The 24,656-nt window shown below is 35.2% G+C and overlaps 1 protein-coding gene across 1 annotated transcript in view; it reads right to left on the reverse strand.

The window, feature by feature from the left end:
- Positions 1–6,976: 6,976 nt before the first annotated feature.
- Positions 6,977–24,656, reverse strand: part of DYNC2H1 (dynein cytoplasmic 2 heavy chain 1) — a gene marked incomplete at its 5' end in the record, with an annotated part of 144,282 nt that continues 126,602 nt past the window's right edge. The window contains 4 exons of the mRNA XM_083855078.1: positions 6,977–7,528; positions 11,061–11,177; positions 17,376–17,457; positions 17,784–17,893. Of these exons, the coding sequence (XP_083711204.1) occupies positions 7,370–7,528; positions 11,061–11,177; positions 17,376–17,457; positions 17,784–17,893 (468 nt within the window). The 3' untranslated portion in view covers positions 6,977–7,369. The remainder of the gene's footprint in view (positions 7,529–11,060; positions 11,178–17,375; positions 17,458–17,783; positions 17,894–24,656) is intronic.

Raw genomic sequence — 24,656 nt, forward strand, 5'->3', positions numbered from 1 at the left:
TAAAGGCTAAAAAAAAATTTCTTTAAAACCTGACTTACAAAACATCCCTATTGATCTTCCTTGTTTTTAAGATAGTTGAGTATCAAATTTTTTTGGTTTACAATTTCAGTAGGCTTTACATAGAAGAAAGCCTTTATGGAAGACTGTTTTAAAAAAGATAATTTTTTCTTCCCCTAGAACCACAGTCCACTTAAATGATAGATTAGACATTTATATTGACCAGTGAGGCAACATTGTGCAGGAGTTCCTTGAGTTTCTTAAGGACTCCTGGATGAGGACCTAATAACTTACTTCTTACAAACATTTTCTCTTTCTTTTAAAACGTTTTATTTTGACAGGTCAGTTTAAGATTATTCCTTAAGGCTCATCCCTTATTTAAAAAAAACACACACTGCGATGTCAGTATGGGAACCACACCCAGGTTCTCTGAAATTAATTTTGGTGCAAAGAATTTAGGTTTCTGTTGTGGTGTTACCTTTCCTGAGTACTTTTCTGCATTTCATCTAATAACCCAATTCTCCCCTTGGCAGGCACCTTGCTTCTGAAGTGTTCAGAACATTTATTTTTGGTTTTATGCTTTAAGTGAGGTTCCTCTAAATTGTTTTTGGCTTGCTCTATTATGGTTTAACATTTCATTCATCCATTTATTCTGTGAACTGCTTCATTTTCCATTGACTAACCCCCTGAACCTGCGATACCTTATGAGGCAACAGTAAAACTGAAGGACTTGCAGGTCATTTCTGTATGGAGCAGAAGTAGAAAGAGCAGAATGACATTATTTTCTTACTGTAATTTATACATTGTGCTTGAAATGATGAACATGTAACTAATTTACCAGACAGAGGGACAGAATATTTCAGGTTGGAGGGGACTCCAGGAGGTCCCCAAAAGCGGGGTCACCTCTGAGGTCAGAGTGGATTGCTCAGGGTCTTATCCAGTTCAATTATCAATACTTCCAAGCGTGGTGACTGGACAACCTCTCTGGGAAACCTATGCCTGACTGTCCTCAGGGGAAGAATATTTTTCCCTATATGCAGTTATAACACCTTGCCCCCTGTTCTCCTGCCATGAAATTTGATAACCTCCATGTTATGGCAATGGCAAACTGCCAGTAAGTCCCTCTCCACAAATGCTGCCTCTTATCCAGGCTGAAGAAGGCCACTTCCTTAAGCCTTTTCCCATAAGTCATGTGCTCCAGCCCCTTGACCATCTTGGTGAACTGTCTCAAGTTTTCCAATGTCTTGTTTGGACTCTGTCCAATATGTCTGAGTCTCCCCTGGGGAGCCCAGCACTGGGCCCAGAATGCCAGACGTGTGTTGCCAGCACTGTGCAGGGGAGAATCCTCAGCCTGCTGGCTACACTTTGCTCTACTGCAGAGGAAGAGGCTGCTGGCCTTCCTTGCTGCAAGGGCACCCTTCTCCTCACTGCTCCTTCTTCCTATGCAGACCCTGAAGATGTATAGAAATAGCTGCAAATGGGCCCGAGTGGTCAGTCCATCAGTGCCTTTTCCACTTGTGCAAATGAAGTGTCTTGAAGGAAGGAGAAATTCACCTGCTGAATCACTTATTTCTAAAAAAAATACATCACAACTAACCAGAAGGAATTTTTTTTAAGATGTAGCTGCTTATTCAGCACTGCTGTAAGAAGTTTCCTTTAGAATGTACTGTTGGTGCAATGTCGTATAGACTATAAATTGTCTTTACATTACAAACCCACCTCAGTCCCCTGTGCCAGGCTCTCACCAGGGTCTAGTACACAGTACCACCTAGTGGGAAATGCTGATATGACTGTGCCCATCCCAGAAGTGCTCTGAAGACGTTGTCATTTCTTCGAGAGCTCAGTAGGTAGTGTATGAAAATCCTCTTAGGCATGGCAATAGTGCCATGTGGGATTGCATGAGGAGAACTCACCTTGCCAGGGGCTGAGATGAGTGAGACAGCTCTGACAATGAAATTGCCTCTCTGAAACATTTCATAAGCATGATTACTAATTACTTTTTCCAAGGCTGATCTGTTAATAAGAATCCATATTTGCTGCTCTGAAAAATTAAGTGGATCTAACATTGAGGGGAAACGATGAACAGTATATCTAAAGACTTCTTCTAAAGAGATCTGGGGCAGCTTGCTGTCTCCTGAGATGAAAAGGCAAAATTCTGACACGTCTGTAGAAACTGCTCCCAGTTAGGGTACACAGATCTGACATCCACCTGGGACATCTGCTTACTGCAGTTCAGGCAACTTCCTTTACAGGATCACCCAGCAGGAATGAGCACCAGACAGGGTATTTACACTGCCCTCAAATGTCATTTGCTCTCAGCTAATTTATGTGTTGGACAAGACACTGCAATGCAGACAGCTTTCACGTGGAAAAAGCAGAATTGCAGCATATCATAACACAGGGTAAATGCCCAAATTCTTGCATTGACTAGCCTGTCATACCTATACACTCATTCTAGAACAAGCCTGAGCAGAGATCTCTGGATATTCTATTGTGATTACTTATGTGCTACAGTTAAGCCAAAATAATTCAACTTTAAAATAAAAGGAAATAACCACCTCCATTTCCATAAAGATCATATCCTAAAAACTTTTCCTGAGGCACACTGTAGCCCATATTAATAGTAATTGATGTGAAGCTGTTCAAAGAAGTAACACTGATTTTGGTCCTTGATTTTCTAAAGCAGGCCAGTGAAAAGTCTGTTTGCACCAAACATACAGATAGTGAAAAAACCCTCTTGCTTATCTTAGATAAAGATCATGAGAACTAGGAGGAACTCTAGATCTTAAAGACTGAGAGTTCTTAAAACACATTCATTAGGTGAGCTCTGCTGTAAGAGCTTCAGTATCTGAAATAAAAAGTGGATCCAGGAGATGGGGCTGAATTATGCAGCCTCACCTGCTGGAGGTGAAGGAGGATGGCTTCTCAGGTAGATGGGTGTCCAGAGAAGCTTCTGATCTGTGAAGAACTCCAGTGCACTGATGAAACTGCAGACCTTCAAGAGGAGAACACAGCATAAAAACTCAGAGAGACTGAGCTTGTTTTCTCAAGAGTGACCCACTTTATTGGTCTTCAGACTCTCCCACATCTAGTTTCTCATTCACACCTTTCATTTTCAATAGATTAAGAACGTAAAAATTAAAGGGAGTAAAAAATGTCTGTGTTAAACTTCACATTGAAATTTCTAGTCCTGGTAAAGGCTGCACATTTTTATCATGGTAACCAATATTAAGTATAATTTATGCAAACCCATTTTTGTTGTTGGAAGACAGTCTATCAGTTTAAGAACTCATAATTCATATTTGATGCTTTTGAGCATGAAGTTCAGGTTCTTCCCCCTTCAGCTCTAACAATGATAGGGGACAAACTACTGCTGTTCTGAGTATTCGTCTCTGAAAGCTGAAATAAAGAAACAGAGGGGAAAGACAATTTGCATCATCAGTTCTATTTATACTCAGCATAACTTGCATAACATGCCTTCCACTGCAGCATTTGGATTTTAGTGAAATCCTAAAAGTTTTCTGGGAAAAAAAATCCCAAGTCTACTTGACTTAGCACTAAAATATGTGAGGTATTCTATCAACATTATAGTCTTATTTCTGAAAGGCTGTTTAGCCCAAATGGCAAAAAGTGAGTCTGACTTTTCAACAAACGTATTCTTTTGTTTGGGCACACAGCACACTCTGTGTCAGTGGACTTGCAGTGAATTTGCTAAATGCACCAAACAGCACGTCTTCCAACAGATGACAGCACCAGTATCTACCAGAAACTTGATTGCTGCAAGGTGTAAAAGGAAGAAACTGTTCCTTTTCAAATTTAAAATAAATGCTTTTGTAAAAAAATTGTTTGTATTTTAAAGACATTCAGATATTACTGCACAATCATTATTTTCAAAGGTTTTGTTATTCTTTTATGGATTTTTCACTTTGCATTTTGTCACTTTGATTTCTGTTGATAACAATTTGCACTTACTGAAGATTTGCCTTTCTCAAGTCTTCAAAAGAGTGTTTACAAAGCAGTAACGTGTGTTTTCTAAGATCCCTTTTACATCTCTTTTCAGACTTATAAGTTCCTATACCCTTGAAACTGAACAGCAGAACAGACTCTTTCAAACCCATGTCAGACCACTAAGGCATTTCTGATGTTTTTATTTCTTATGTCTCCTGATTCATACTTCTCAATGGTCTATGCATGTGATACAGCTGCACTTCGGTGATAATAAAAACTCTACAGTTCTGTTCTTACTGCCAAAAATATAATTCTTATGATCTAGAGCAGCAGTTACTTATAGTATCTTTCATTTAGATTACAACATTGGGAGAAAGAATGCACATTACACAATGCAAACATACAATACGTATCACATGGAACACATGGAAAGTAATTTCTTTTTCCCTTTTAGGTCACCTGGGAGCCATCTAACACATTAGGGTTATAACTCCAATTATGAGAAGAAAAGAAGTAGTGAATCACTTGAACAAAATTTAGTATCAAACATACTGCTTAATACACTGCAAGTGTAATATAGAGCTTCCATGGTTTGGGGTTCTTTTTGTTATGATAATATTACATAATTAAAAGTCTACTAGATTTCAAGCTGAAAAATTAGCTTGACATTTAAATCAGTTTTTTGTCCTGTTCTGAAAAAAAAAAAAAATACATCAAAGACATCTCAGAAGAGAGAGCCCTTCACATCTGTAACAAAGATCAGCCTCAGTGGGCACCCACAGGACCTCTGTCCAAATAAAAATAGAACTCAAGACTCCAGTTATAGTAAACATTAAGAAGATTGGGTTTTTTTCGTATCACTCAGTAAAGGTCTTAGAAAGCGCAGAAGTAAACAGACAGTTCTAGTAATGTGAAGGGGTTCTAACCTGAGAGGACAACCAAACAAAATGAGATTTAATCAACTTGGCAAAGACAAGGCTCTCATAGAAATGCATGGATGCACACCTCTGAGAACAAAATTCCTGATGCTGTGAGCTGAGAAATATTCCACAGTTCTAAATCTGTGGCAGTAGTGGATGATAGAAGAGGTTACAAACCTCCAGAGACAGGCCAGTTCTGAGGAGTTAGGAGATAGACAAGTCACTAGTAAGAAACTGAATCAGTTCCTGACCCTGAAATAGAAATACAGTGTGATAGGTCTGCAGGAGTCTCTTTTGTAGCTGTTCTTTGTGATAGGATCAATATGTATATAAGTAGAATCAGTAGGACAAAATATTCAGCAAGACTTGAAAGGAGAGACTTTAAATAATAATCATATTTCTCTTGGCAATATGGAAAGCATTTCAAAACTTACAATGAGGAGAGAAAAAAAAAAAAATTAAAAAAAACGGAACATGGAAATCCCCAGAATATTCTACTACTAATGATTCATTTTGGGATTTCACTAGACTTTTATTTCCCATTACAAACAAGCCACCTACTATGTCTCTGGTCTTTACTTTCTGTACAAGGTAGATTAAAAGAAGATGTATTAATTTCCAGACATCTTTGTCCTAACAGGACAGCTGAGTATCTGTATTTCTCTACCTGTCCACAAAAGAGAAGCTGGAATTCTTAACAGACAGTATACTGACCTCTCAGTTTGATATATATAAGAGCTGAAATTCAGTCTAGGTTATGAAAATGTTGGATCCAAAAGGGAAAGCAGCAGCATGTTCTTTACATGTACCTGTGGGAATTAAAAGTATGCCCTCTGCAAAACTTTTCATCTTGAATAAAGTCTAGTATGATGGAATATTTTCTCTCTACAAGTCACCCTCTAAATCCTCACAGAGCTTGTACATAGATTTACACAACTACTTCTGTTCTGATGAAGATTTTGTCATTTTTCCCCAAAAATTTTCTTCAGAGATAATTTTTCCAAATTTGCTACCCTTTTACCCTTCAGTGAATCAGAGTGAAATACATAAAGGAAGATGAGGCAATTATCTGAAAAGTATTAAGTAAGCCTATTTTGCTCTTAGAGAGGATTTAATTTTAAAAATGTATATACAATTGTATCAAATTGTTTTAGGACGGCTTTTAATTAGAAGAACAACTAAATGGGAAACTTTCCAAATAGAGACAAAAGACCAAGTTTAAGGCATGAACAATAGAGAAGAAGAGAGAAAAAATACTTTCTTCAGGAAGATGACCTGGAGATGGGGCCAATCTTTTCTCTGCTTTCCTTCTCTCTCCCTCAAACCACCAATGAAAAATATCAGGAATGTGAAATATAGTCTAAATTTAAAGACTATTTCAAAATTAATATAAAATCTCTCAGATATATCAGAGCCAAAGCATGTATTTTGTTTTCCAAGCAAACCAAGAGAGTGCTTTGCCTTTGGCTTATAAAAATACCTTCATGAGGTGTGTAATTCCACTTAAAAATTAGACACTTTTAATTGACATGTTGAGACATCAGTAATGCTGTTTCCTGCTGTATTTTAGGATTTTGTCTAATTACACTCCAATGTTATGACAGCATCCCAATGCAAGGAAAGAGTGAAATCAAACTTGGGTATCCTGCATTAAGAACATGATTCCAGGCATTTCTCATGTCTCAGACCAAAAGTACTATTATATCCCTCTCTTATTCATTTACCAACTGGATGGAAATCTCCCTTTTTTTTTTTTTTTTTTTTTTTTTTTTTTTTTTTTTTTTTGTCTAAGGAATTGTTTGGCTGTTGCAGGCCTTTATGTGCACATTTTTACTGGAACTTAGTACAGTTTCCTAATGCTTTATTTAAGTAACTTCTGGATAATACCCATGATAGTAATCTAACTTTGTAACTCCACATGAATTTGTAACTCCACATGAAGTTCAGCAAAGTCCTATTATTTACTACCTATATAAAGAAATATAATTACAAGTAAAACATCATTAAGAGACTGAAACATTTATCCTGATTCTTATCTTCAAGTAAAACATTAAAGTTCAGTTACAAAAATTAAGTTTTTAAGTTTTATTTTATTAAATATCAGATGCACAGGAATAACAGTACTAAAAGGATAATGAAAACAAAGATTGAAGAAAAAATGCTGACTTTGAATTTTATTCAATATTCCTGAGCAAACCAGAAGAGATTTAAACAGCTTCAAGAAAGATATACAGCACATTACAATCTAGAGAAACAATCTAAAACATTACAATCTGAATGAACAGCTTGCTGAATAGTGGCATGTTAATTTTTACAATATCCCATAAAGATACACTTAAGTTCTGTCAAGTAGTATTATTCGAATACATCTTAAAAAAATAAACAGGAATTAATAAACCACTTCTTTAAAAATATAAAAGCAATGAATCTAAAGTTCTCCTTTAGTAAGTAAGAAATTAGATGTTTAAATGTCTCTTAATTTCACAAGTTAATGCAGTTTCAGATTACTGATTTTTTAAAAATAAAGCAGCACCACATTGAATCCACTGGTCTTGGTTTCCTCCACAAGGTACATCAATATTTGTCACCACACGGTCTCTCTCCACACTAGTGTAGACTGGTAAAGATATGCATTCCTCTGGAGAATATGGACCATATGCATCCTGTCAACAAGCAAACACTTAATTATCATGTAAAAAGACAGCAAAACATGAGAAAGCAATAATCTCCACTGATATGGTATCTAAAGTTAAGATACAGTTTGGACACTGCAGCCTTAGATAAGAAAGTCTTCATTCAGGACACTTCATTCTCCCTTAAGGAGAAGGATTATTACCAATGAAGCAGAGACTTCAGAAAAATTGCTCGCTCCGTAACTCCAACACCAGGAAGTAAGTAACAGGGGTGATCCCATGAACTACATAAAAAAAAATCTTCACTCAGCTAAAACCCTCCCAAAAATTAGACATCCAAAGGGTCTGTAAACCAGACAGGGAAGAGCTGATCAGTTTCCTGCAGGGAGAAAGCTGCTCAGGAGCCCCTGTGCTGTAGTGTAGGAAGCAGCTATCCTGGGCAGGCTGGAGTGCTGTGGTGCCTGTCCCCTGGCAGACCCTACTGCCCCCTCCATCCCTGCAGCAAACCTTGCCCTCCTGCTGTGGCACAGCCCCTGGTGTGATATGAGATACCTGCAAGCATTATACTGCAAGAACTACAATCCCAAAAATCTTACCCCACACATTCCAGGCTGCTTTACTGAACTGCTCCTCTCTGCTGCCTGTACTACAAACTACAAACTGCCTTGGATGCAGTTTCCTCCTAGGGCTTTGCATGGGCACTGTCCATATGTGTGACCACAGAACTGATTTCAAAGACTCTGTCTAGACTTCCTACAGCACTTAATTTCAAATCATGATGTATTTAGTTACTGCAAATAGTTCAGGGTTTGATTCTACTGATATACATTAAGCATGTTTTCCGTCACACTCAAAATGTCCCTTCCTGTCAACAGGAAAATGTCAGATTTTCAAGAACCAAACAACAAAGCAGAACACTTGTCAGAAAAGAATTTAACATAAAAATTAGTGTCATTTTAACTCAAATCCCATCAAATGTGAGTTAGTGATGCTCCAGTATTAGAAAATAACTAAAAACAGGAAAAAGGAAACATGCAAACAATAACTGTCTGAAGCACTTTGCTTTGCATGTGAAGTGCAAAGCCATTACTGAAGAATTTTGTTGTTCCTTTTGAAAATCAACTTCCCCTGTCTTTTGGACCATAGTGTTTTAATCCTTGCAGAAGATCTATGTGTATATTTGTATATATATTTGTATATTTGTATAAAGTAACTTAATAAGCAGGAACTCAGTTGTTCTCAGAAGGATTGTACTTATCCCATTTATCCCTCGGTTAACACTACTGAAGAAGACAAAATGTTGGCCAGACTGCGAGTAAAATGTTAATCAGAGAATTTAAGTTTTGCCAAAAGTGGGAGCCAGAAGCTGGCCATTTTGCCTTCAAAGACCTGATTTTACAGGTTCTTATGCCTTTTCCAATATCTGTTCTTATGCCTTTTCCAATCCCACAAATGTTTTAAGGAATCACATTACTGGAGAGTTAAAGCCATTCTGTGGACATCTTTTTGAGTCACAAATCCTTATGTTCTTGGCATTAGTACAGTCCAAAAGTTCTCTTTGTCAGACTGCCTCACAGTTCCATTCCCTTTAGTGACATCCTTCACAGCATGGGATCTATCAGCGGATTAAAACTGGAAAAGACCTTCACAGTCTAATGATAATAAGCATAATGTTCATAGCTCAAAATATTCTGTTTAGAGCACTGCATGTTATTAAGGGGATTCTCTCAGAGAAATCCTATAGGCTACGTTAAGTTTTGTTGACAATTACTTCAAAGCATTACATTATACATATACTTTTGCTCACTAGATTTCAAAAGACACATTTATGGAGAAAAGAAAACAAATTCTAAACCTAAGAATTCTAAGACAATATGTTCAATTTTATGCACTCTTCTCCTAAGGAGAGGTGATGAAATTAAGGGAAATGCATGACACTCAGTTCTGCTTTGGTTTCTGAGCACAGTATTTGATTATAGTCAATTTTTACGGTGATTGTAAAACAACTCAAGGGTAGACCAATCCAGAAAAACTCTCCTTAGAGACACTTTGTATTTAAAATCTGGCCAGTTGACAAGTTATGACCTGTGTTTTATAAGAACTGTATTTTTTTCCAAAACAGAGATGTCAGTTGCTATCAATTCCAAATATAAGTACATTTGAAAAAGTTTAATTCATTGATTATTGAAGTATCTCATTTTTTATTTTATAGATAAAATCTCTCTGCTGATTTCACATATAATTTTTGGATCCTACCTTTGGAGTTAATAAAATATTCTTATTCAGAAAAATACTAAAAAATCTGTTTTATGTCAAACACAAGATGAATGTCTTTCAGAACAATGGGAGGACTACTTAGAATTCTCATTTAAAATGTGTTTCCATTTTTTATTACCATGGAAAATCACACATATTACCATCCTCCACCATCCACCACTGAGCCAATATATTAGAATGTCTGGCAATTCTGTATTTATCCCACGTACCACTTCTCAAGTAAATTAGAAATCTGTTTATTTATCTGAAAAAGCCAAACCCTGTAAACACTGAAAAACTGAAAAGACTTTCACTGGTCAACTTTGTAAGAGGTTTTGTGATGTTTTCTTTTTTTCACCCTTTTAAAAAAAAACTCAGTATTTTCCTTCCTAACCAAGCTGGGTAAAATGGTGTAGAGGGTGGCTAACATTTACTTCTGTGTTCAAGGTCTAAATCTGTCGACCTTTATCCTTCTAATGCTGTACTATAATATAATGCTATATTTCCCCTGCTGAAAATAATGAGAGAAAAAGCAGCTGGGATACAGCAATGTGTTAGCAATGGAGCTCCTTGCACAACATCTATCACAAAATACAGTGATTATCATAGTGGTCTAGGCTGTCTCTAGAGTCACACCTGGACAGATTTATCCCAGTTATCTTCTGGTGAAATGGGCTTTCTAAATGTAGGTGGGATGAATTCTGTAATAAGCAATTTTTCAGTTAAAAGACACATCCTTGAATACATTCTATGTGACTTTTTGCGTTATTTATCAGCGATTGCTATGACAATTGGAGCGCAGAAGCAGTAACAGTTTTTACTGTTCGGATTACTTTGCTTTCATCTCAAAATCTGCAAGCATTGGCATTTTTTTAAATTAGTTTAGGTAGGAGAAAGGCTTTCTTTGCTTACAGCTCACATCATATTCTCTATTTTTTATTGCCACTGCATTTTACTTTGATATTTAAAATGCAGAGAAAATATATTCCAGGAATGAACTCCCAAACACATGTATACATTTACTAAATACATGTTTGAAAATATGTTAATATTTCTAAAAGAAAAAAAGATATGACTGAAATAAAGCCATTGCCTTCATCTAAGCAATATAAGCTAAAGAGTATTAACAAAATTACAGTAAGTTTATGTTTCAAATAAAGTAAGTAACTGTTTTTCCTAGTAAAGACTGGGATTTTTATTTTGAAATGAAAGGAAAACAGGTCAGCAACATCATACTGAAAAGCTACTACACAGAAAAAATCAAATTATGGGTCTTGAAAGTTTAGGGCTTTTAATAATTTAATACCTGTGGAATCCAGGCCATGTAACAAGGGAGAACAGATGACACACTGGGAGAATCATGCAGATTTTCTGAAAGTCGATTTCCATCGAAACAACAGCCTTCCAGTTGTAAGCCACTGATCTGCCATGGAAATATAAAATATTCAAACATAAATAACACACTTAAAATGTCAATAATGATTACACTGTGCTTTAATAAATTATGAACCTTTTCACTGTGACCAAATTTTTAAATAACAGGAAATTAATTACTGTTATGTTCTTTGTGAGAATAGGAAACATGATTTAAAAGCAAGCTCTGGACCACACTTCACTGTGAACTTCCTCTGATCTGGATTCACATTCTTTGAAATGTCGGAGAAAAATACCTGTAAATGTCATCAATTATGAAACTGCAGTCGCCTGGCATTAGATTAATGGAATTATGATAGCAACAGCCAAGTTCACAATCGTTACAATGTCTAGAAGAAGAAAAGAACAATCACTGCAATAAGCTTGACTTCCTGCTTGGAAGTCTGAGCACAGCTTTCAAAGAATGGAATGTGCAACTACACCGCTTCAGCAGAAGCAAACAGAATATACTGAAATAATATAAGAGAAATTTTTATTTAACAAACTTGAGATTTCTTAGATATTATTATTTGGCAAAAAAATAAACAAGAATCACAGATGCTTTTTTAAGTAACTATACAATGCTTCATTTGCAACATGTTTCAAGTATTTTCTTTTAATCAATTTCAGCCTCTGAATTATATGTTCTATTTTATCTTCTCTGAAGTTAGTGACACCTATTCTGGATTCCTTAAAAAAAATCCAATATTTCTTGATCGTTTTATTTTCCCCAGTACAAATACTACTAGTTTAATAATAATAATAATAATAATAATAATAATAATAATAATAGTAGTAGTCTTGTTGGCCTTCTGAAGTAAGAACTTCAGTTTTAATAGTAATAAAAAATAATTCAATAATAACTTTCATGCAACTTTTCAAAAGGCTAACTCTGCAGCTGCAGCAGATCTTTAACAGAAGCTACAATCTGAAAATCATCTGTCTACTATAATATCATACTAAAGCCCTGAATTAAATTTATCATACTAAGGCTAGCTTTCACCAAATGGAAGATTTATAAAGCAGTGCTGGAATTAAGAAACACAATGATGCTGAAAATTGGATGAGTGATCACATAAGCAAAACGGAGAATAATGTTATTTTCTAATATATCTTCTCTTGAAAGAAATTTTGAAACATCTATCAGATTGCAAAAAGGGGTTAAAGCATGATGTTATAATGAAGATCAATATCATAGAAGATATAGTGGATATAATTTCCTTAGGTAATTTTAGTGTTCTAACATTATTTATTTAACATGAGAAGATGGAATTAAACAGTAACACAATGGAGTTTACTGTCATGCTTGAAAAGCAATGCTTTCTTCCCCAGTGTTAGGGTTTTTTCATTAATAATATATTAACTGTAAACTAGTAAGATTACATTTTGCATTTTTTATATCTAATTATTCTTTTGATTATGCACAGGCATTAAACTCTTCAAGAATTTCCTTCTTTAAGCTTGTATTTCTATTTTAACGCTGAGCTGGGGACTCTTGCTTACAATGAGTAAGATGCAGATGTACATATGCTAATATGAAAAAAAATTGTTATAAAACATAGAATTTAAAAAAGACATAGAACAAAGCTGTGCCCTTGAACAGACAGTGACCAGAGAAGTGGTAATGTTCTTTGGAGCAATCTGTGCTTCATACAGACTAGGACTTACAGTGAAGCCATCAAATAACCTGAACCAAAACAACCCCAAATGGAAATTTCAGAGTAGACTTTTTGTCTAACTTTCACACAAATTTTAGAAAGATTTGTCTCCTATGCTATTCTTTCTGTCCTTCTTGCTTTCTGCAGGGAATATTTTTAGGGACCATAGTTTAATAAATAATATTGGCAAAGTTATTGCATGAAGATTGGTCTGATGAAGAGGTTTTAAAGTGTGTTGCTAGGGTATTCAAAAGTCTGGCCATCCTGAACATCTCTGAAAGAAATTTCTATAGAAATGGGTCACCTACTGAAAAAAAATTTTACTGTATATTTCTTCTTTTGATATTGACAGTCCCTTTGACATTACAGTTATGTAAAATAATACCATTTGATCTCCTGGAGAACTTCAAGCAATGGTAGAAACTCCTTTGAAGATTAAGACCAAATTTTTACTTTCATTCAATATTAAAAGACATTAAGAAAACCCAACAATACTTGGGCCATACACTTTCCAAAACCATTTGGCTGAGTACACCCATACCCATGTTTTCATTTCTATAATAAACAGTATAGAGAAATTACAAGTACTATGAAAGATATTAATTCTGCAGCACCTTTAATATTATCACAGTATCTTTGAAACTTAGCAGAGAGTAATGGCAGAAGTTAAACATAATTTTTGATTCTTACAAAGAATTTGGCAGGTCACAGCTATTGGTACTACTTTTGGTTCAAAAGTTATTTTTACCCATTCCAGACTATGTTTCTTTAAATTACCTTTGTAGAAAGTGTGCTGATACCATGGTCCAAAGCATGTCTGTTTCCAAATTTCAAATCCTCTGCAACAGATTTTCCCTTACTAATTAATGCCATAATTTTCTGTGACATGATGCAAAGTACAGCAGACTTTGGGAAGTCATATTTTCACTTCATTACCTCTACAGGCCTCCATCATTAATTTATTGATATTTAAGGATAGAGGTATACTGTAAAAAAATACCTCTCAGGATCCCTTATAACAATACATCGGTTGCTAAGACTATAGTTTTGATATTAATACTCACATTGTATATTTGATACTTTCAAAAATTTTTTATTTTTCACTAGGTATATTAAGTTCTACCCAAGGTCATATTATTTCTACCCTTAAGTCTCTTGCCATGTTTCTTCCTTTCTTTCACTCTTTTCTACAACACAGAAAATGGAATGCCAGAAGGAATGACTTTCTGCTTTCGTACAACAGCACAATCAGTGCACAAAGCAAACAGAAGAGACGGATTTGCATATCAATATGTGATTATAGTGCAATAGCCATACATTTTCAGCACCTTTTGTTAAAGCAATCCAGAGTGATATCAAAGAAGGTGTAATTTCATACAGATTGATTCTAAGTGATATTGAAGAAGGTGTAATTTTATACAGATTGATTCTAAATCAAATATTCATCACATCCTACTAGAGGAGATCCACTCCACATCATACATCTAAGCCATCATCTGAATTAACAATGATAATTTAACATCTGATTTGATAATTCATATACGACTAACGTGTGTTCTTGGCCTCATTGAGTATTCCTCTGCCTACTTTGTAGTTTCACTGACAAGTTCAAGCACTGAATGCTTCTAACTTACAGATGATCACAGGGTAAATTATTTGTATTTTTAGGCATAGGAAGATCAACTATCTGCAATTGCTGAAGCTTGATGCCATTTTTTAAAATCACGGCAAGACTGAGAAAGCCTTTTCATCATACAGATCATAAAGAGATCTCCTTCTTCTTTTCCTTATTGCAGAACAAATTCTAAGCCATCAAAACCTTTTAAAACTAAAAGTAAGAAAAAATCTTGAAGAACATGTCTTCAAAACCACATCTGACAGTTTTATTAAGAATGTTATATGAAGTATGTGTGAGTGACTATCACGTTTAAATTCACCTGCATTGCTACTTGTGCCAATCTTTCAACAGAGACATTCTATTAGGCTTTTAAATACTTGTTGATTCAGGGACTTGAGCACAACTCTCCCAGACCCTGAAACAGAGTCCCCCAACTCTGTGAGTACAGAATCCAGTCTCTCGGTGGAATTAGTTACATAAAGTGAAATAACACCATTAGCATCAATGAAGACTGATAAACCTCAGAATAGCCTATACCATGGTGTGGTTCCTGTAGGGGAGTCTGGTAAACTACAATTTCTGATTTAGGTGGGATAAAACAAGGTCCCAGCTATCTCACCACAGTATGTGTTTAAGGATTTATCTATTCTGCTGATTGATTTTCTTTTTTTTTATTTTATTTTTTTTTTTTTTTTGCGTTTCCACTCAGAATATCTTCCCATTCAACAAAGTTAGCCTGAATTCTTGAAACTGCAGATACAACATTTACTTTACCAGTATTAAAATTCATACTGCTCAGGTGAACCAACCTTAATGTACAATCCAGATGATCCTTATCAAACAAGACACATTTTAGAGAATGATTTTTCTGGATTGATGACACTTTTATGCCCTAGTTATAGACCCTATGGTATACAGCTTTACTTCTGGGAAAGTTTCTCCTCAGTTCTCCATAAGCATGAGGAAGGACTCATGGTAGCAAAATCTAAATATTCAGCATTGCAAAGGGCTCCACATCCTTTCTGTTCATCAAAGATTAAAAGGAGCAGTGAAAATACTAGTGATTTCTTACTAAGAGAGAATGAATGAGTATTTCTCTTACAGAGGAAAAGATAATATTCAAATCAAGTGAAGAAATTTGACAGGATTCTTACATTTTGCTAAAAATAACCACTCACCTACCTGCTTGTACTATTCCCGGGGCAGAGAATTTCCTCTTAAAGAAAATTCCCTTTTGATTTCCAATCCCTCTTAGAACATGACACAATCTTGTAAAGCAATAGATGATACACGTTAACCTTTTTGCCTATACATGATATAGACTGCTAACAGTGTACTTTAAATACTATTGCAAAAATTTACCACATAAATTCTCAGACAGTAATACATCTAAAATTCAGTTAGAAGTTTAATAAAAACTGGAGTACTGTTACAAAACACTTTCCTCTCATTCTTTATTTGCCAAGCAGCTACTTCAATCTGGCAACTGTAAAATATTGTGATTTTTTCAATATATGAATCTACTAAGATGATGTTATTTAGGAGTTGAGGCACGTGACATCGACTTCTGACATTTTTCAAAAATATTAAAATGGTTTTGAAGGTAAGCTCAGACCATGTGATTTGCAGGCTCTGAGATTTGTCATATACCAGATTTATTCCAAGCCCTAAAAGTCCCTTGGTTTATTTATCTCCAAGTTCTACACCCCTGTTTTCTCCCGCTTCTTATGAAACGAAGCAGGCAACCATTACTCTTACTCAAATATCAAGACTGCAGAATTTGCAAAATTACATTCCCTAGTTCCAACAGGAATTAATTCAACAAAGTTCAAAAGACTGCACAGTATTTAGGGCTGATTGGATGATTACAGTTATCTTTACTGGCCTTACAACACATTAATATTTTAGGAATATGAAATCTTACATATTCTGTATTAATAATTTTTGATAGTGTCAGGACCCAGCCCTGAACCCTAGTATCTCCCACGGCCTTGTGTCTCTCTGCATTATCAGACTAGAGAAGATGCCCTGCCACTTGTTCCCTAATCCTAATCCAGCAATCTCTGTTTTAACTGCACATGGGCTCCCAGTGGCTGTTGAGTGCCCTGCAATGGGCACAAGTGCCTGTGAGGATGTGGTTTTAAGGGCCGTGCTCCATGCTGAACACAGAACTTGAAGCTGGGCAGGATTATTTTGGAATCAACATACCTGTAGGAAGACACAGGACAGAAAACTTACTTTGTCAATTCCCTACAAAATTGTAGGGAAATGTATTAAAAAAGTATAAAATGTATTAAAAAAAGTGCACAGAGACCTGTGCTGACCAAAGTGGCAGTTTTACCTGGAATGTTAAGAAGTTAAACCATTTGAGGATTCATCTCTACTTTGCTGTCAAAGCAATCAGTAGTGACTTTATGGCTGCTGGGTGTAGGCTTAACTGGTCATTAAAAAATTGATGGGTTTTTCCACATTAAAAATTAGTAATCTTTGAGTTTACTCTGGTTTACTTCCTTAGTAGTCTCATTTCAGTGATTAAAGAAATGCTAACACACAGCCTTAGACTTACAGATTTACATGTGTATTTCCTCTGGCTACAAGCCACTCATCTATCTGGACAAGAGCGAGATTTAACTCATGAAATTGCAGCTTCAATTTTCATCTAAGAGGTGGCTGAAGAGAAGGGAGCAATAAGCTTAATTTTAAAATGAGAAGAGTGACCAGGGAGGAGAAAAAACATAACTACCTTCCTTTTCTAATTTCTGTGGAATTTTGCATTGCCATGTTAGTAGCCGTAGACTATTAACCAGATCTTTTATCTCAGGTATACCAAGTATTTATAGCTCAGTTTTCCAGGAAGTTTATGGACAGATGACTTGGACTATACTGATAAAACATCCTCATAAAATCCTAGTAAAACATCCTAGTAAAATACCTTAACTTGGAGTTTGCCTTCCTGTATTCGCCCTTTCCACGAAGCTGTAAATTTAAGACTGTCCACTGAACACCTCATTACTCTGCAATGGAAACACACATACAATAAATCTTACAGATGTGTAACAAAAGGATATCACAAAACCAAACCCAATGTATTTTCAAGGTGTACCATATCATACTAAGTCTTACTTTGAAGAAAAATACATCTCTAACTGAAATAACAATAACAATCAGCATTTAAACAGGTTACAGCTATCTTACTTCAAGGCAAGAAATAAAAATAAGATGACTGATGACAGCAATTGACATAACTTTTTAGAACTGTGTCCTGAAAATGAAATAACCATCCTCACACAAAAGGAACAACGGCACATTAGGACAAATAGGCACATTATTTTCCCCTCACCTTGCAGTCTCCTGGCGTAAAGCATTGAGAAATGTGTCTGGATGAAACAGCTCGGAAAGGTCAAGGGTGTCTGATAACAGTTTCTGTTTCTCTGCTTTCTCTACCCAATTCTAAAAGAGAGAATAAAAAAAATTAAAAAAAGAAGAAATCCTCAAATTAATACTTGATTTTTCAACATTTTGAGTTAATGTGGGTATGTCAATTATTATGATTAATGAAAAATTTTTGTGTAAACATACTGAAACCTCGAAGCTTATTATTCATTTCAATTATTTCAAAATGGTAAAAAGGAAATTAAAACCTTTTTAAAATACATTAATTAATACATAAATTAAAACCTTTTTAAAATAAAACCAGCAGTTTATGTATAACATGACTCATCCATTCTAAATAAACTCATGTTTCATTCTTTGTTTATTGCAGCTAACTTTGCCCTGTGAAAAGTTTTCATTATACAGTGAAAATTATAATTTCAACAATTTTATCATTCTTGAAACCCTATTTCACCTTTACTTACTGGGGAGCTTATGTTTTCCATCAAAATACCTGCCATTTCTGTCTTTGCTTTAATAAGTTCAGGAAAATAACTGCATTCCTTTTAGGTACACTTTAAGATCATTTTTTCATATAGATGGCATATTATATTGAAGAAACACTTGATTTTCAATCTGCAGTAACAGTTTTTATAAGGACTTGCCAACAGGTTTTTTAAGTATTTCCTACTACTATGTTGATGTTGCCATTTTTATTATGTTAGTTTGAGATGTGAATTCACAGAATTTATTATAAGATAAAAACTGGCCTCTGTAATACTTGGTAATAAATGAGTCTTATAAAGGTGGAGGGAATACCTGTGCTCAATTATCCTCATAGAGCACATGCCTCAACCTTCTTCCACTTTTTCTTACACACAGCTGTGAAGCCTGTTAGGAGCAGCAAGCTTGGAATTTCCCACTAGTGCAACACCTTATGTGCCAACATGAGAAAAGAGACATTGCACCTTGCAATCTTTATAAACCATGCATCCTAAGAATCGCAATCTTAGCTTGATCCTTAAGTCATTAAGAATCTCAGACAAAGAATTTGCTCTCTTCAGACAAGTTACTTAGGTCCCTGACTGGTAATGCAAAAGTCAGTGCCCCACTCCTTTCTAAATACCAGCTCCCAAGAAATTATAAAATTGCTGTAGTCACTGAATAAAAGATTTTGGAAGTTACACTGTCATCACAAAATGTACCTGCCAAGTACCCATATTATGTTTAAAAAGTACTTTATTGTATTGTTTGAACTGCTGACAGATTAATAATTCCATAAAACCATTCTGGAAGTGACAAAATCATCAAAAAAGCAAGTAGATATCACTCAGTAAGTTTTATTTTATTTTGGCAGTGTGTCACACACATCTCCATAATGTTTCCACCATGTCCAAGCCTTTAATCAGTTAGTTTTTTTTATCTGCCACATCCCTGATTATGAGCCCTCAACCCAAATGATTATGAATCAGTTCAGAGATTTTTGCTTTCCATTTTCATTAGGTAAATGTACACAGTTAATGACTCTTGTCTGCATAAGTCTTTTAATGAATTTATATAATATTTTTTTATCATATAGCAGTAACTCTGTATGCTAGTTAGAGGTTTTTAAATTGTTTTGTGTAATAAAAGTAGATATCCTTTCAATTTGTATTTAATATAGTCATTCTACTTCTGCATCAAATAAACTTTTAATATAACTGCTAAAGAGAAACACTGTGAAAAACACAGATGTTTATATTCCACACAATTAAAAGACCAGTATGGGTGAAATTAATTCCGAACTCATATAATTAAGTAGCACTAGGATGTACACAATAACAAAAACTTTCATTAGATCACAAAAGCAAAATTATAATGGCTTGTACTGCTCTATATAAAGATGAATATGTAGCTCATTATATCCATTTTAGATGCAATCAAATGCATTTTACAACCCAGTTGTAAAAAATATCCTTATTTTTATTTTAGTCCTATAAGACCACATGACAGTCTATAGGGAAATGCTACAGTCTCAAAAGACAATACCTCTCTATAAACAGATAATTTGTCACTGGTAGTCCCACTGCCACTGCCATAGTGCTGGAAGAGAGCAGGTGTTGATGATGGTAAGGAAGTTTAAACTAAGCTGTAGAAAGACTGAAGCGATGTTTTTTGAAAGGGAGAAATCCTGTACCAGATAACATCCCTGCCCCCATCCCAACTCTGACAGAAATATGTACTGACTGCATTTGTCAAAGTGATGAAAAGCTGTTCGACTTCTTATTCACCTTGGATGGCCATGCAGCATGTCAATCTGAAGGGCTTTCTTCCATCACTAACTCTTACATAACTACATAACTATTATACCAACAATTTTGTCTACAAGTCCTAATATCCTAACCCTGAAAATATTTTTACTACAAAATTTAAAAAAACCCAAAAATCTATCATCTCCTCTTCTTTGCAACTGTTTATTTCAATTTCATTATTTCAATATTTTCTGAGTCTTTCTCATTACAATTACACTAGAAATTTAACTTTCTGTGATAGATTTATTTAGAAAACTATGATTATAAATATAATATCAAAACTTAACAGCGATACCCAAAATTCTTGAAAAGAAATTCCTGGAAGGATACCTCAAAACTTTCATTAATGTATAGTTCTGTTTGCTATAATAAAAACCTCTTCTTTTTTTTTTTTTTTTCCCTTACAAAAACAAGTCTATAAGCATGGTCTCAGGTGGTTCAAATAATGTTTTTTCAGGCATCTTAAAATTCAAGAAATATCTATTCACTTTCTTAGAGAAGTCTTCCTTATCATCTGTAATCCCAAAGCAAACTGAGCACCCCCTTGAACACTGGAAGGAATAAGGAGGCTTCCAGATTTCCACACTGTTATTTCTACAGCTTTAGAACTCCTCTAAATGAAGCAAGTACTCTTCCTTCACCAGTTTTAATTGATTCCAAACGTAGATTCTTCTACTGTACTTTTCTATTACTGTGGTCCCCAAAGAGAACTTACATTGAAAATAATATAAATCACCACAGAAGTTATTTCATTTTTGTGCCTAGATGGAAAATTGTATTCAGTGTTACACAAATATGCATAGCCAGGAACCATATGGTGTAATTCTGTTTTTCTACTAGTTTTAGAAGTTTTTCACATTACTAAGGAAAGAAGTGCAGAACTCTGAGAGCAAACAATGGTGAGTAGCACTGCTAGGGAAGTAAGTACTCAGTTAACAGGAGTGCAGACTGAGCAAAGGTCAAACAAGCAGTTATGCTACAGTCCCATTTTCCTCACAGTGCAGCAGCTGTTCTACAAGTGTGCTGCTAAGTGTAGGCATTCAGTGGTAAATGCCAGCAGGAGTGACAGTATTACAGCTCAAAGAAATGAAATAGAGGGATTTTTCCAGGCACTGAGCCCAGAGGGGGTAATGCCTAGTGTTCTGAGGAATAACTGATATACAACAATTCTCCCTCTCTTGTGGTAGTTCCTTGTATGTGAAATCCTTGAGCCACTATTCTTGAGATAGTTATCCTTTATTAAATGAACATGTGAATACTGCAGTATTTCAAGTATATGATAAGATGTTGGCCTATACTTACAAATGATAAATAACAAAGTAGTTTAATTAGGAGTTTATGCTTGGTTTAAATTTCTCCTCTCCTCTCCTCTCCTCTCCTCTCCCCTCCTCTCCGCTAACCAAGTGCCAGAAGCAGATATGCAGTAAGGTACAGCTGACAGAAATATTAGCAAATGCATTAGTTCATTTTTTATCAAAACAGCAACTTAACTTCCCCTGAATTTGTTTCCTACATTTAATACGGATACCAGAATGATGCATAAGAACTGTAACAACATACTTACAAGTTCATGATTGACGTATGCCAAAAATACCTATTTTCAGATATTTCCTGCATGATCGCTAAACACAGAATCCAGTTAGGCAATATTCTTATGTTTCATGCCTTCTAGTCTCTTCTTTCCCAAGTACATCAGGCACTAGATTGCATTTTCAGTTACATGGCAGAGTATAACTGGGTAAGGAAGTCTAAGAACTGGAATTATTCCTTGGTGGAACCAACTCCCCATCTCCAAAAATAAGTTGCAGGGGACAGAAAATAGTGGCATACAATATTCACTTGTAGATAACAGACTAGACTGCCTACAATACTACTTGGACAGTCAGGGCTACATCAGATATAAAACTTCTGTGGAACTCTGGAGCAGGAATGCTGAAATCTATATTGTGATGGTGCTGGTGTGGCTAAACAGGGGTACAGAATACTCAATATATTAGCCACTGGTAATGATGGAATGCACTGCAGTAATTTGTTTTACAGTGCCAGTTTGAAGGCTATGTTACAATGAGGAGAGCCATGAAGAGAGCCACTTTGCTATGGCTCGTTTTCCCAGGTAACATCCCATGAGATACAGATTTTCCATTAGCATCTCCCTCACAGTCCCTGTTCATTTACTGAAACAACGACCCCTTGAACAGCAGTCATCGGTCTCTCTCCATTTTTTTCCTTCTTGTTTATCAGTCATTTATTTTTTGTTAACATCCTCTCTTAAGGCTGTCAAAATACAGAGAAAATATCTCACCCATGCCTGTGTTCACAGAATCTACTATATTAGTAACTATTGAGGCTTAACCTAACTCTCAGCTAAGTAATAATGTTAAACAGACTAAAGCAATCTAATCAGAAATTGTTTAACTCTGTGAGGTCCATATCCTAAAATACTAAAAGATTTCACAATTAAAGGGCAAAGAAGGAAATCTGGAGTTTTTTACATGAGAAAAAGAGATTACAGAATGGAAACAGTGGCTGATGCAACTCCCTTTACAAGAAGGAAGCAAATGATGTCATGGCTAATCTGTGATCTGACATCCTGGCACACCTCTGCCTCATGCTAAAGCTGCTTACTATCCATTAAACACAACACTCCAACATGAGATTACTGCTCAGACTAGCATTTAGTTTGTTCAAAAAAGAACAATTTTGTGTGGACACAGAGTATAATTACATTTTGTTTTTCTAATTGATGCAGTAAGCTGGTATGGATTGTTGTTTGGTCCTACATTGTACAGCTAAGGCAGTTAATATAAAGGTACTTCAAGTGCAGCATATCAGCTCTCTGAACCTCATAAAACCTTTTATTAAACCCAAAAGCAAATTTCTTTTGTTGCGGCCAATCCCAAAAGAACAGCTCGTCAAAAAGGCTGTAGGCCTCTTTCAAATGTCTTGTCACACTTGAGAGCTAAGTGAATGGTAAAGAGCATTAGCATGGCATAAAGCTTCATTCACACCTGTTCTCAGGGAGCAACTCAGAAAAACATCCATTAGGGAGCAATTTAAGGAAAAAAATAGTGCACATTTGTTAAACAGCACATTTTTTTGGTTATATTTTTAAACTAATGTTTGTTTTCTTTTTTTTTAGCTATAATGGCTTTAGTTTTTAAATTGCTTCCATTATAGAAATAATTTATTTATAAAATTAAACATTTTGGCATCCAATCCAGTTGCAATTCAGAGCAGCTCCAAATTCAACATCAATTTAGGTTGCTCAGAATATTGTCTACTCTAGTTCTGTGTATCTCCAAAGACACCTCCACAAATCATATCTTTCCACAAACCTCTCTGGACAACATGGTAATGTTTTTCATTTTAGAAGCTGGAAACTGGACAAGTGTTTCAGATGTGGCCTCAAAAGTGTAGAAGAAATAACAACTCCCTTTGACCTTTAGTAAGTTCATTAGGAATTTTGCATTTCTATAGTATCTTTGGATACACACACTGGTTTCAGTTTTATTATTCTAGTAATATCCTAATGTGTTTCTTATTTGATGGATTCTTCTGTTGATATATTCAAATCATTACTTTTTACTTTCTCAGTGTGATAAAATACATGAATACTCATGACAGAATAAGTCTTTTCCGTAACTTTGTAATCTACATATCTGAAAATGAAAAATATTTGGTTTAGTTCTAAATTATTTACTGCTTTTTGCCTGATATATAGGCAATTTCAATTGCTTAATTTATCAAATGGGATACTGAAATATCAGAAATAATACTGAAAATATAAATGATAGAGAACTTATAAGAAAACACACTGTATGTATAAGGAAAAGCACATACAACACTGCAATAGTACAAATCTGACAGGAATTTAAAATTCAAGTTCAGATGTAGAGAACAGATTTCTCATTTGGATCATAACTCTCTTAGTTCAGAGTGACTGTGTGGAATTACCAATACAAATATATCAATATACTTTTGCACATTCTCCTCCATGTAGGGGCATACATTCTAATTTAGTTGCTATTCATAGCACTCAGCTGAACACACTGAGAAACATTATAGAGCAGGAGGGTGTTTATCCTTCCTGCCTTTAAGCATCACTTACACGCCTTAAATAGGGATCTAAGCTTCCCATCACTCTTAACAACTCTTCTACTTTGACTCAAGGTTTGGCTTCTTTCTTCTTCAATTATGTACCCTGCTGAACATTTAGAGACAAAGACTACACCAAAAAGAACTCTACTAAGAAAAAAAAAAATCAAACAACAAAATGAACAAAACCCCTAATCTGAATGCCTTTCTGTTGACTTCAGTTTTAAAATGCAGTCGTGTCTGTTTACCGAATTGCTGAGTGCATTTGTATCCTGCTCTGATTGCCTTATTTGACTGTGAATTCCCAAGAGTAAAACTACTGCACACTCAACAGATAAAGAAGGGGTTAGTCAAGAATTATTCTTATGACTCTTTTCCTTCACAAACTAAATTTGAGATGACAGCCTTGAAACTTAAAAGGCTCTCAAATGTTAAATATTTTTAATATATTTGCA

Source organism: Zosterops lateralis, assembly GCF_965231275.1.
Source record: "Zosterops lateralis genome assembly, chromosome: 2".
NCBI lineage: Eukaryota > Metazoa > Chordata > Aves > Passeriformes > Zosteropidae > Zosterops > Zosterops lateralis.